General features: G+C 41.4%; 2 protein-coding genes across 5 annotated transcripts in view; one reads left to right on the top strand and one right to left on the bottom strand.

The window, feature by feature from the left end:
- LOC106577854 (suppressor of tumorigenicity 14 protein homolog) overlaps positions 1-12,119 on the bottom strand; it is a 39,696-nt gene extending 27,577 nt beyond the window's left edge. The window contains exon 1 of one of the 2 annotated variants that reach the window (XM_014156251.2): positions 11,843-12,119. In XM_014156251.2, the coding sequence (XP_014011726.1) occupies positions 11,843-11,869 (27 nt within the window). In that variant the 5' untranslated portion in view covers positions 11,870-12,119. Of the gene's footprint in view, positions 1-10,817; positions 10,999-11,842 lie in introns of those variants that run through there. The other variant, XM_014156260.2, reaches the window with a different exon arrangement.
- A 965-nt stretch (positions 12,120-13,084) lies between these two features.
- Positions 13,085-14,353, top strand: part of aplp1 (amyloid beta (A4) precursor-like protein 1) — a 68,544-nt gene continuing 67,275 nt past the window's right edge. For all 3 annotated transcript variants that reach the window (XR_006760426.1, XM_014156283.2, XM_014156273.2), the window contains exon 1: positions 13,085-13,366. Coding sequence is in view for 2 of the 3 variants with exons in the window: in XM_014156283.2 (XP_014011758.1) it covers positions 13,301-13,366 (66 nt within the window). In the remaining variant the exon portion in view is untranslated. The remainder of the gene's footprint in view (positions 13,367-14,353) is intronic.

Below are 14,353 nucleotides of genomic sequence, written 5' to 3'. Positions count from 1 at the left end.
TGAATGGGTGTTTATACACCATTCAAAGTGTAATTATTAACTTCATCATGGTCAAAAAGACATTCAATGCCCATCTACCAATAGGGGTCCTTCTTTGCAAGGCACTGGAAAACCTCCCTGGTCTTTGTGGTTGAATTTCAAATTCACTGCTCAACCTTACAATTATCTGTGTGTGGGGTACAGAAATGAGGTAGTCATTCAAAAATCATGTTAAACACTGTTATTGCACACAGAGTGAATCCATGCAATTTGTGACTTGTTTAGCAAATTTGTATTCAAATGTAATTTTATTGGTCACATACACATGGTTAGCAGATGTCATTGCGAGTGTAGCGAAATGCTTGTGCTTCTAGTTCCGACAGTGCAGCAATATCTAACAAGTAATATCTATCAATTCCACAACAGATACCTAATACACACAAATCTAAGTAAAGGAATGGAATAAGAATATATAAATATATGCATGAGCAATGACAGAGCGGCATAGGCTAAGATGCAATAGACAGTATAGAATACAGTATATACATATGAGATGAGTAATGCAAGATATGAAAACATTATTAAAGTGCCATTATTAAAGTGACTAGTGTTCCATTTATTAAAGTGGCCAATGATTTCAAGTCTGTATGTAGGCAGCAGCCTCTCTGTGCTAGTGATGGCTGTTTAACAGTCTGATGGCCTTGCGATAGAAGCTGTTTTTCAGTCTCGGTCCCAGCTTTGATGCACCTGTACTGACCACGCCTTCTGGATGGTAGCGGAGTGAACAGGCAGTGGCTAGGGTGGTTGTTGTCCTTGATGATCTTTTTGGCCTTCCTGTGACATCGGGTGCTGTAGATGTCCTGGAGGGCAGGTAATTTGCCCCCGGTGATGCGTTGGGCAGACCGCACCACCCTCTGGAGAGCCCTGCGGTTGTGGGCAGTGCAGTTGCCATACCAGGTGGTGATACAGCCTGACAGGATACTCTCAATTGTGCATCTGTGAAAGTTTGTGAGGGTTTTAGGTGACAAGACACATTTCTTCAGCCTCCTGAGGTCGAAGAGGTGCTGTTGAAGAGGCGAAGAAGAGGCGCTGCTGTTGCGCCTTCACCACACTGTGTGGGTGGACCATTTCAGTTTGTCTGTGATGTGTACGCAGAGGAACTTAAACTTTCCACCTTCTCCACTGATGTTCCGTGTGGATAGGGGGGGTGCTCCCTCTACTGTTTCCTGAAGTCCATGATCATCTCCTCTGTTTTATTGACGTTGAGTGAGAGGTTATTTATTTTCCTGACACCACACTCCGAGAGCCTCTCACCTCCTCCCTGTAGGCTGTCTCGTCGTTGTTGGTAATCAAGCCTACTACTGTTGTGTCATCTGCAAACTTGATGACTGAGTTGGAGGCGTGCATAGCCATGCAGTCATGGTTGAACAGTGAGTACAAGAGGGAGCTGAGCACGCACCCTCGTGGGGCCCCAGTGTTGAGGATCAGCGAAGTGGAGATGTTGTTTCCTACCTGCACCACCTGGGGGAGGCCCATCAAAGTCCAGAACCCAATTGCACAGGGCGGGGTTGAGAACCAGGGCCTCAAGCTTAATGATGAACTTGGAGGGTACTAAGGTGTTGAATGCTGAGCTATAGTCAATGAACAGCATTCTTACATAGGTATTCCTCTTGTCCAGATGGGATAAGGCAGTGTGCTGGTGATTGCATCGTCTGTGGACCTATTTGGGCGGTAAGCAAATTGAACTGGATCTAGGGTGACAGGTAAGGTAGAAGTCATATTCCTAAACTTTAGGTTTGCATCAACAAAGGGGTTGAATACTTAGACTCAGGACACTTTTTTTTAAATTAGTAAACATTTCTAAAAACATAATTCTACTTATTGTGTATAGGCCAGAGACAAAAACATCTAAGTGTAATCCACTTTAAATTCAGGTTGTAAAACAAAAAAAGGGTGGAAAAAGTCAAAGGGTGTGAATACTTTCTGAAGGCACGGTATGTGACCACTACAAGCACGAGGGGACATCTGGAGAGCTCACGGTATTAACTAAACAATAAGGCATAGTAGGACTGCTAGGCATACAGTAGGGTAGCAGCATATTAGTCAAACCAGTTAGACTGATGGGTAATGAGGTGTTCTGTACTGAGAGGTGTGGTTCAGAGAAATAGCTAACAATGACAAGCACCTTTTCACACAACCATTTGACGTTTGTAATGTAAACATACATATGTGCATCCTCTGTGTGTTTTTCTTATTGTATAGTAAATTACATTACATGATGTGGCTTTAGATAGTGGGAATGAAAGTCAAACCAAATCAATGAGTAGTCTGATTCAGCCTGCACAATATAACTGAGCAGAGCAACTGCGCTTTCAATAGACATGCATTCCATCTGTTTAAAGGTTAACTAGGAGTGTCAATGGTGGTTGTTTAAATCCTCAATCATTATCTATGTAGCACCTTTCCAATGGCAGCTCCACCAGAACTTTAGGAAGCTGCTGGTTGAAATCTCAGCCTAAAACTACATGGCTTAAGAGATCTATTTATGAAAGTGTAATGCATTTGTGAAAGCATATTTAAATGTGGACATTTCACATCAAACGTGACAACACTAACCATCTCTGGCTAGTAACATTAACTTTAATTGAAAATGTAGTGTTATAATTAAGTCATGATATAGCTATGCTTTGTTTATGACAATGCACATTCTAATAGTCCCCGTTATTATGTTATGGAACTTTGACCGTATAATAACCCATAACATTAGATTACAGATAAGTGGTAGAAAAATGGTCATGACAAGTGTCACTACTACAGACATTGTAGAGGTTATTTTGCTCTAGTACAATAACACCACCACATTGTGCTGAGTTAGTGTGAATTCTCTCTCCCTGGACCATGTAGTTACTAGGTGACTGGGTTGATTTAATAACCAACCTGCTCTACTGGTCATGTGTGAGAGACTGCAGTAGGCAGGGTTAACGGGCCATTCCACAGGACGGTCAGGAGACCGCAGACTGTTGGAGAGTCCCTGGCTGAATTCCTACCTGGGTGTCCCCTTACCGCTCACTTCCACTTTGACCCACACCGCTCACGCACTACCAGATAGAGAGCGAGGGGAAGAGGAGAGAGGACAGTGTGTGCTCTGACCGAAACAGCCACATTCCTCCGTAATCACACTCCACTGCTGACAGTGATCCTGTCTGGGAAAGGACCGGTCACAGTGACCTCACCTGGCCAGACCCTCAGCTCAATCTTGGGATCTCTGGAATTCTAAGATCAGAAAATTGCTGTTGTGCCCTTACATCCATAAACAAGGTGGATCCCCAAATGTAACGCATCTCCACATGTACCAATAGATCATCTGTGAACCAGTTAGTAGGGGAATATGCATTACTGGCCAAACCAGATTTGGTGGTGGTTATAATACTGGAATCACTTATGTTCTCTTGCTCCGTTTCCAGATATCCTTTCTTGAAGCACAATTTAAATGGGCAATCTGCAGTTCAAACAATAACAAAGTGGGTACCCCGCCACTGTTTGTGTAAAAAGCTGAGGTATATGAGGCCGGAGAAATATAACCACTCAAATTCATAGAAAAAGCTATGGATGCAAGGACTGACCATCCATTATAAATCAAAATTATAGATTTAACCATGTTGAGACTATAGTGTTTGTTTACATTTACAAATGTTTACAAACAGAACTAAAACAAGCTTATATTTGGGGTTCTGATGGGGTACGACAGTTGATCTAAGCTTATGAGGCATTTATAAGTAAGATTTTTCCAGAATCAATGGGTACACACTGACTACACCCCCCCCCCCCCCGCCCCCGCCCCCTGCAATTTAGCTAACCAAAATAAATGACATCTTTACACAAATTCTTAGTGAAATAATTTTTCCCTTATTACAAAACTCACTCACTGTTATAAGTCACCCATGCATACACCACAAGAGATGCCACCAGAGGTCTCTTCACAGTCCCCAAGTCCAGAACAGACTATGGAAGCACACAGTACTACATAGAGCCATGACTGCATGGAGCTCTATTCCAAATCAAGTAACTTATGCAAGCTGTAAAATCAGATACAATTTTTTAAAAACAGCTCAAAATGCACAGGGACTGTGAAGAGACCCACACACACAGCCATACATACACACAATAGCATACGCACTATACACACACGTACACATGTATTTTGTGTTGTAGATATGTGGTAGTAGAGTAGCAGCCTGAGGGCACACACTTAATGTGCATCTGTTGTGAAATTTTATGTAATGTTTTTTTTATTGCATAAAACTGCCTTAATTTGGCTGGATCCCAGGAAGAGAAGCTGCTGCCATAATAAATACTCAAGAGGATTCACACAGGAAATCCTAAAATGGTAACTGAGGAAATTACAAAGCACAAATCAGGACTATGACATCATACCCCGATACTAAGGTGGATAACATACAGTGCCTTCAGAAAGTATTCATACTCCTTGACTTATTCCAAATGGTGTTGTGTTACAGCCTGAATTCAAAATGGACTACATTTATTCCAAATTGATTAAATACCCCATAATGACAAAGTGAAAACATGTTTTTGGAAATTTTTGCAAATATATGTAAAATGAAATATAGAAATATCTAATGTACATACGTATTCACAACCCTGAGTTAATACATGTTACAATCACATTTGGCAGTGATTACAGCTGTAAGTCTTTTTGGGTAAGTCTATAATGCTGTTTTTATATGGTACGAGATAGACAGTAGACAGCAAAGCGGATGTCATTGTTTTCAATGAGAGCACAATGGTAAATGCCATTGAGGCTGGCTGTGAATGCCGTCAGCTGCCACAGTAGATGGAACTTGCCACCAGAGTTCAAATATTTCAACTTTTGCTGTAGCGTTGTTTTATACCGGATGTTGATTTACCCATCTACCGATAGCTGCCCTTCTTTGCGAGGCATTGGAAAACCTCACTGGTCTTTGTGGTTGAAATTCACTGCTTGACTGAGGGACCTTACAGATAATTGTATGTGTGGGGTACAGAGATGAGGTAGTCATTCAAAAATCATGATAAACACTATTATGGCACAAAGTGTGAGTCCATGCAACATATTATGCGATTTGTTAAGCACAGTTTTACTCCTGAACTTATTTAGGCTTGTCATAAAGGGTTTGAAAAGTTGACTCAAAATATTCATCTTTAATTCATTTGTAAAAATGTCTAAAAACATAATTTAACTTTGACATTATGGGTATTGTGCGTAGGCCAGTGACAGAAAATCTCAATTAAATCCATTTTAAATTCAGGCTGTAACACAAAATGTGGAAAAGTCAAGGGGTGTGAATACTTTCTGAAGGCACTGTATGTCCGACTCATGGGTCATCTATGGTTGCCATAAAGTACCATTCTACAAAGAAAACTTGGGCTGAGAAAATAGAATATGATAGTGAGGAAACTTTATACACCTAACAAGAGACAGCCCCAGGTGTCTCAGCTTTCACATATTACAAAGTAATAAAAATATATATACAGTACCAGTCAAACGTTGACACCTACTCATTCCAGGGTTTAACTTTATTTCTTAATATTTTCTACATTGTAGAATACTAGTGAAGCCATCAAAACTATGAAATAACACATATGGAATCACGTAGTAACCAAAAGTGTTAAATCAAAATATATTTTATATTTGAGATTCTTCTAAGGAGCCACCCTTTGCCTTGATGACAACTTTGCACACTCTTGGCATTCTCTCAACAAGCTTCATGAGGTAATCACCTGGAATGCATTTCAATTAACAGGTGTGCCTTCTTAAAAGTTAATTTGTGGAATTTCTTTTCTTAACACGTTTGAGCCAGTTAGGGTAGTGATAATGTAGGGTGGTATACAGAAGATAGCCCTATTTGGTAAAAGACCAAGTCCATATCATGGCAAGAACAGTTCAAAAAAGCAAAGAGAAACAGTCCTTCATTACTTTAAGACATGAAGGTCAGTCAATGCGGAGAATTTCAAGAACTTTGAACGTTTCTTCAAGTGCAGTCACAAAAACCATCAGGCGCTATGATGAAACTGGCTCTCATGAGGACCACCATAGGAAAGGACAACCCAGAGTTACCTCTGCTGCAGAGGATAAGTTCATTAGAGTTGACAGCCTCAGATATTAAAGCCCAAATAAATGCTTCACAGAGTTCATGTAACAGACACATCTCAACATCAACTGTTCAGAGGAGACAGTGTGAAATCAGGCCTTCATGGTTGAATTGCTGCAAAGAAACCACTACTAAAGGACACCAATAAGAAGAAGAGACTTGCTTGGGCCAAGAAACACGAGCATTGGACATTAGACCGGTGGAAATCTGTCCTTTGTTCTGGAGTACAAATTGAAGATTTTTGGTTCCAACCACAGTGTCTTTGTGAGACGCAGAGTAGGTGAACGGATGATCTCTGCATGTGTAGTTCCCACTGTGACGCATGGAGGAGGTGGTGTGGGGGTGCTTTGCTGGTGACACTGCCAGTGATTTATTTAGAATTCAAGGCACACTTAACCAGCATGTCTACCACAGAGTATTCAGCATTCATACACCATGCCATCTGGTTTGCGCTTAGTGGGACTATCATTTGTTTTCAACAGGACAATGACCCTACACACCTCCAAGCTGTGTAAGGGCCATTTGACCAATAAGGAGAGTGATGGAGTGCTGAATCAGATGAACTGGCCTCTACCCAATTGAGAAGGTTTGGGATGAGTTGGACCGCAGAGTGAAGGAAAAGCAGCCAACAAGAGCTCAGCATGTGGGAACTCCTACAAGACATTTGAAAAAGCATTCCAGGTTAAGCTGGTTGAGAGAATGCCAAGTGTGAGCAAAGCTGTCATCAAGGCAAAAGGTGGCTACTTAGAAGAATCTCAAATATAAGATAAATAAAATGTAACACGTTTTTTGGTTACTACATGATTCCATAGTTGTTATTTCATAGTTCTGATGTCTTTGCTATTATTATACAATGTAGAAAACAGTAAAAATAAAGAAAAACCCTGGAATGAGTAAGTGTGTCCAAACTTTTGACTGGTACTGCATGCATACACAAATAAATAAAAATACAGGATGTGGCCAGGGCAGGGAGCTAAGGAGAAGTACAGAAAAGTAGGGCTAGGAATTTCCCGGGGCCTCAAAATACGATACAAAGGTGCCAATACGATATGTATTGCGAATCTATATGTATTGCAATTTGATACTGTGATTTTATTGCGATTCGATATTCCAAACATATTGCTCAACATGTGTCTGTTGCAGAAGAAAAATAGAGAGCCATGAGAACGAGTCTTGATCAGTAGTGGAAAAAAAAGTTCTGAAAGCAAATTGGCTCCCTTTTTTAAAAGATGGGGAACAAGCTACAGTGAGGGAAAAAAGTATTTGATCCCCTGCTGATTTTGTACGTTTGCCCACTGACAAAGAAATGATCAGTCTACAATTTTAATGGTAGGTTTATTTGAACAGTGAGAGACAGAATAACAACAAAAAAAATTCAGAAAAACACGTCAAAAATGTTATAAATTGATTTGCATTATAATGAGGGAAATAAGTATTTGACCCCCTCTCAATCAGAAAGATTTCTGGCTCACAGGTGTCTTTTATACAAGTAACGAGCTGAGATTAGGAGCACACTCTTAAAGGGAGTGCTCCTAATCTCAGTTTGTTACCTGTATAAAAGACACCTGTCCACAGAAGCAATCAATCAGATTCCAAACTCTCCACCATGGCCAAGACCAAAGAGCTCTCCAAGGATTGTAGACCTACACAAGGCTGTAATGGGCTACAAGACCATCGCCAAGCAGCTTGGTGAGAAGGTGACAACAGTTGGTGCGATTATTCGCAAATGGAAGAAACACAAAAGAACTGTCAATCTCCCTCGTTCAGGGGCTCCATGCAAGATCTCACCTTGTGGAGTTGCAATGATCATGAGAACGGTGAGGAATCAGCCCAGAACTACACGGGAGGATCTTGTCAATGATCTCAAGGCAGCTGGGACCATAGTCACCAAGAAAACAATTGGTAACACACTACGCCGTGAAGGACTGAAATCCTGCAGCGCCCGCAAGTTCCCCCTGCTCAAGAAAGCACATATACATGACTGTCTGAAGTTTGCCAATGAACATCTGAATGATTCAGAGGACAACTGGGTGAAAGTGTTGTGGTCAGATGAGACCAAAATGGAGCTATTTGGCATCAACTCAACTCGCCGTGTTTGGAGGAGGAGGAATGCTGCCTATGACCCCAAGAACACCATCCCCACCGTTAAACATGGAGGTGGAAACATTATGCTTTGGGGGTGTTTTTCTGCTAAGGGGACAGGACAACTTCACCGCATCAAAGGGATGATGGACGGGGCCATGTACAGTCAAATCTTGGGTGAGAACCTCCTTCCCTCAGCCAGAGCATTGAAAATGGGTCGTGGATGGGTATTCCAGCATGACAATGACCCAAAACAAACGGTGGGCAAACGTACAAAATCAGTAGGGGATCAAATACTTTTCCCCCCCTCACTGTATGAAGGAAAAATACTAGAGTTTTGGTGCAGGTAAAGCCAACAAGCGCAAAAATAATATTGCAATATCGTCAATATCACTACAGAAAAGGGGATCTGCTTTCCAGCAATCCTGACCCATACAAATTACCTATACAAATTAGTTAATTTGTTTGCACAAGCATCAATTTCTTCTACATCTTTCCACTAGTGACACTTGACTTGCAAAGAAAAATGTATATATTTCAAAACATTAGCAGTGGGTGAAATTGTTTTTGAAGAGCTAGAAATTAAAATCACCACAATATACCTACCTACACACACACACACACACACACACACACACACACACACACACACACACACACCATCTCTAACCAGTAATGAGAGTTGTAATGACTGTAGTGCTTCATGGTTGTTAATATCATTGATGAAAAGCAACTCTCTCGATTGGGTTCAGGGCTGTGAGGAAACAAATAATACCACACATAAAAATATGACATATATATAAAAAAGTATGTGGACACCGCTTTAAACATTTGGCTGAAATATCCAAATCCACACACTGCTGACAGGTGTATAAAAATGAGCACACAGTCATGCCATCTCCATAGAAAAACATTGGCAATAGAATGGCCTTACTGAAGAGCTCAATGACTTTCAACATGGCACCGTCATAGGATGCCACCTTTCCAACAAGTCAGTTGGTCAAATTTCTGCCCTGCTAGAGCTACCCCGGTCAACTGTAAGGCATGTTATTGTGAAGTGGAAACATCTAGGTGCAGCAATGGCTCAGCCACCAAAGTGGTAGGCCACACAAGCTCACAGAATGGGACCGCTGAGTGGTGAAGCGAGTAGCGTGTAAAAATCATCTGTCCTCAGTTGCACTCACTACCGAGTTCCAAACTGCATCTGGAAGCAATGTCAGCACAAGAACTGTTCGTCGGCAGCATCATTAAATGGGTTTTCATGGCCGAGCAGCTGCACATAAGCCTAAGGTCACCATGCGCAATGCCAAGCGTCGGCTGGAGTGGTGTAAAGCTCACCTCCATTGGACTTTGGAGCAATGGAAACGAGTTCTCTGGAATGATGAATCACGCTTCGCCATCTGACAGTCCGATGGACAAATCTGGGTTTGGTGGATGCCAGGAGAACGCTACCTGGCCAAATTTATAGTGCCAACTGTAAAGTTTGGTGGAGGAGGAACAATGGTCTGGGGCTCTTTTTCATGGTTCGTGCTAGGCCCCTCGGTTCCAGTGAAGGGAAATCAACGCTACAGCACACAATGACATTCTAGACGATTCTGTGGTTCCAACTTTGTGGCAACAGCTTGGACAATGCCACCGTGCACAAAGCAAGGTCCATAGAGAAATGTTGACGAGATCAGTGTGGAAGAACTTGACTGGCCTGCACAGAGCCCTGATCTCAACCTCATCGAACACTTTTGGAATGAATTGGTACACCGACTGCGAGCCAGGCCTAATCGCCCAACATCAGTTCCCAACCTCACTAATGCTCTTGTGGCTGAATGGAAGTCAGTCCCCGCAGCATGTTCTGACATCTAGTGGAAAGTCTTCCCAGAAGAGTGGAGGCTGTTATAGCAGCATCCATATTAATGCCCATGATTTTGGAATGAGATGTTCGACAAGCAGGTGTCCACATACTTCTGGTTATGTAGTGTACGTGTTCATCAGAGAACTGCTCTTAACAACATTTGTGTAAGCAAAGGAGCATTTTCTCTTAGACACAACTCATGAAAAGCTACTGCATGTACTAACTTACTGTGTAACCTGGAAATATATCAATGACAACCAGGATATCTCTGTGGACATCTCCATGACCCAATTCTACAGACTATACCAGCTCCTCTATGTGCAGCTAATGTTTAACTATCATTTCAGTATTTGTTACGGGAAACCTAGAGACAGTCCAAGAACTATGACAATGCATACTGTACAAACCAGGAAAACTAGGAGTACATTCCTGAGCATGAATGATCTGCACAAGGCAGCGCCCATCTCAACAGGTCACTCAGGGAAAACAGACTATATTATTCAGTATACCAGCAAGTATTCAGAATTATTGTTCCTTTCCCTTACAAATATGATATCCCTCATCTTGTCCCTAAAAAGTGCATGTTCTTTCAGAAGACTCCAACCTCCTGTTTGCTTTTCTTTTTTGACTGAGCTATGTAGTATTTCACAACCCTCACTTTTTAATCAACATGACTATGCAGGTGTATAAACATCAAAACCAACATTTATAATAATATCAAAATGCAGTGTGAGGAAGAGGTTTTCCATAGAGGAACCTACCTTCCCCCCCTCTCTAAACTCCTCTGTGCAGCGACTAACTTTCTTCTCAGTTGTCTTCCTCAGTGGGTGAGCAGCAGCGAGGCTGGAGGGGGATCGAGTCAGGACAAGTCTGGGATCCACAGGATATCAGAATACCAGCATTGTCTGGGCTGGGAGTGGGGACTCAATACTAAGTACTGTTACCAGGGGGCCGGGGCCTGCCCTTAGTACAGCAAGGACATGTAATTAGTTTGTGACCACTGAACACTGGAGGTATATGAAATCAATATGGCCGCCCTGACCAGTAAGGGAGATAGGGTACACAGAGTTGACATTAATTAGAGTGATGTGACTTAAACCATGAATGATTGGTTGATACATTTACACTTGTCATGTGTGTCTCTTATCAAAGTTTTTACTGTCTTTAAATTAACATAAGGGTGGAGAAATATCCAGACAGTCAAGATGGGGAGGGTCCCTGCGAACTTCGCTACAGGTGTTTCATTCATGTTATCCAGGGCTCATCTGGAAAACAGATGTAATTCTCAATGTGACTTCCCTGGTTAAATAAAGGATATCTTAAAATAACAAATCCTATCCTGTGTTCCTTCCTCCAACACACTTCTTCCTTAATTCATCAAAAAGACATCGCATTCAGACCTAATTATCTAACTTTAATTATTTATTTTAAATTAATTATGCCCATCCATCTCAAATTATATGATAATGAATAATTACCCAACATAAAAAGTTAACTATACAAGTTTAAAATTAACTGGGATAACCTGAAGGCCAGTGAGAAAGCAACGTACTTCCTGGAAGTGTTCACTTGTGGTATGTTGTCAATTAAAGTCAATTGGTTTGCCCTATATGGGCTGAGTTTGACAGGTGGCCCTTACAGAAACCTTGGTGACTGGAATGAAACGTTATGTATGTCTGTAAAATAGATGTTCAAATTAAGTTGCTAACAATGGCACAACAGTGGCGCATGGCGGACTTGGTTACACCGTTGTTCCTAAATGTATAATTTGTATAACAAAACTTACCTCGTATTCAAATCGTGCGGAATTCATTTTCTTTAATTACTTAAGAGTTAAATCCAGTTGGTAGACAGTTCAATCAAACAAAACGATTTAGAAACACGGGACAGTATTCCTCCCTCCCGAGGTCCAAGACGTTTCAAGTCAACGCGGGAGGGAGATTAATGGAGAAAAAATGTTTTCCTTCAATGACTCCTCTGGTTAAAAGTAGTGAAACATTTGTGGTTGTCGTGGCTGAGGAGTTTGTTTCAGTCAACAATTGTTTCTTGATACTGACCCTTTCCATCCACACCCACAACATTTAGCCACGCCCACACCTTTGTAAACGTCCACATCGCAAGGTGAGATTTGGGCCTGATGATCAGGAAGTTGCGATTTTACAGAACATTTCAATTAGAAGTAGTCTGTGTAAACAGATGCGGTTCTGTTATATCAGCTCTACAGGTAGGTAGGCTACATACATATATATCTTCTCGATATCAACGTTTCATAACAAATAGGTCTACATCACATCTTCATAACGCTGAGAAAAATATTGTGTCAAATTGAAAAATCGCTAATAAAGTATTGAAATGATTGAATAAACTGATACCCCACACGTAGAGAGCGAGACAATTATCTAACCTTGCGTGCCCCCTAGTGACCAAATACAGAATTTGGATTGGCATAGACATTTTTTATCGTTCGTATAATGAATGACAGGTCCATTGCTATACGGCTTTAACAGCGGTTGCCATCCAATTAATTTTGCATTTCCGACACCTACTAGACTGGAGTATAACTCCCTTATACGTTGCAAAAATATATAATAATAAAAATAAAAATAATACCCAATCATAACACTACACTCACTAAAAATAAATAAATACCATACTCCACTATTTAAATGTATTGTCCTACTTCAGGCCAACAGCCTGAAAGGATGGGACACCACCACTTAATACACCCTGTAACTCTTCTGACGTCAAATCTCGCACACCCAAATCGAACATTCAAAGTTTCCTAGTTCTGACTAGCACGTGAACGCAGCCTGTTTCGGCACCGCTGTCACTGAATTCGTGACGCATATTATGAAAACGTTCAGGTAGTTCCATAGATAGACCAGTTTCCATCCACTGCCTGCACTTCCCATTCATGTCCATTGGGTGTCTCCCTCTACCAAATCAAACCGCAGTTAATCTAAAAATGTTGGCGCTTTGAGGAAAGTCCATTGTACAACACAAGCTCGTAGATGGGCGTTGAGACAAAAAAAGCTTCTTTTTTTTCCAGCGAGGCTGCAGCCACATATTAGCCCGGGCTGCGATTGGAGAGAGCAAGTGCGCACGGACACAGACGCACGAGATATCGGAGGCAGTCAGCGAACAGAATATAGCTCTTCGTAGTAACTGATGTAACTGTATTTGGGAATCAATTCAGATTATAAAGAGAAAACATTCCAATTGAGAAACGGAAGAAGGAGTGAAAATGGGACATTCAGTGTTACCCATATTGATGGTCGTATTGTCCCATTGCATGTGGGGAAATGTCGAGGTAAGCACCAAGAGTATTATCTTTCATTGTAAATGTTGATATCGATATCACTCATGTCATGAATAACACAATTCGTATCATTTTTGCTGACGCGCACCGTTATCTTGGACAGATTTAATTAGCAAGTGAATGCGCACACAGACTGTCAGATGATAGATTACACGTCAACAAGAAGGAACGCTCAGTAACCTACCAACGCAGACTAAATGCTACTGTCTAATTAGCACATTTCTATTATTGAAATGCAGAAAATATCTGTAGACATTATGGTCATGCCAACCAAGTATTCAAGCCAATACATGCATTTTGTATTAGGATATTTTGTATGTCAGCCTCTCCCCCCTGGTTTGAGAGAGAGACCATTTGGGACCTACCCTTGATAAACAAAGAGATACATGTACTGAACGTCTTCATAGCCTGGGGTGGGGTCATTCTTTTTTGTCGGAAACTCAGTTTTTATTTTGGTCTAATTGAAAAAAATGAAGAATACAACAGCAACATCTCATATTTGTTTTTATCATATCAGTAGGCCATAGACTGGTCTATGCTATTATGGGCCTGCAAGCCTTTATTAAAGAATGTACAATCAAGTGCTGTTTGAACATCACAGAGCCATGAATGTAATGGTGGCCTTATACCATCAGTATCCCAGGTAGGGGGGATGTAGAGGAGCCCCACTGACGGACTGCTTTGTCATGACACTGGTGCTAGGAATGCTGAATGATAGAACACAGTAGGTCTTCCGGCTGCATATATTTATTTAACTACGCAAGTCAGTTAAGAACAAATTCTTATTTACAGTGAAGGCCTAGGAACAGTGGGTTAACTGCCTTGTTCAGGGGCAGAACGACAGCTCAGGGATTCGATCTAGCAACCTTTCAGTTACTGGCCCAACACTCTAACCACTAGGCTACCTGCCGCCCCATACAGGGAGAGAGTAGCATCATACCTGCTATTTTAATGAAAATGTACAGTCTTCTCCAGGCT

The sequence above is a fragment of the Salmo salar genome, chromosome ssa02, assembly GCF_905237065.1.
Source record: "Salmo salar chromosome ssa02, Ssal_v3.1, whole genome shotgun sequence".
Lineage (NCBI taxonomy): Eukaryota > Metazoa > Chordata > Actinopteri > Salmoniformes > Salmonidae > Salmo > Salmo salar.
Note: the sequence above shows the minus strand (reverse complement) of the source record. Positions and strands in the feature narration are given on the sequence as shown.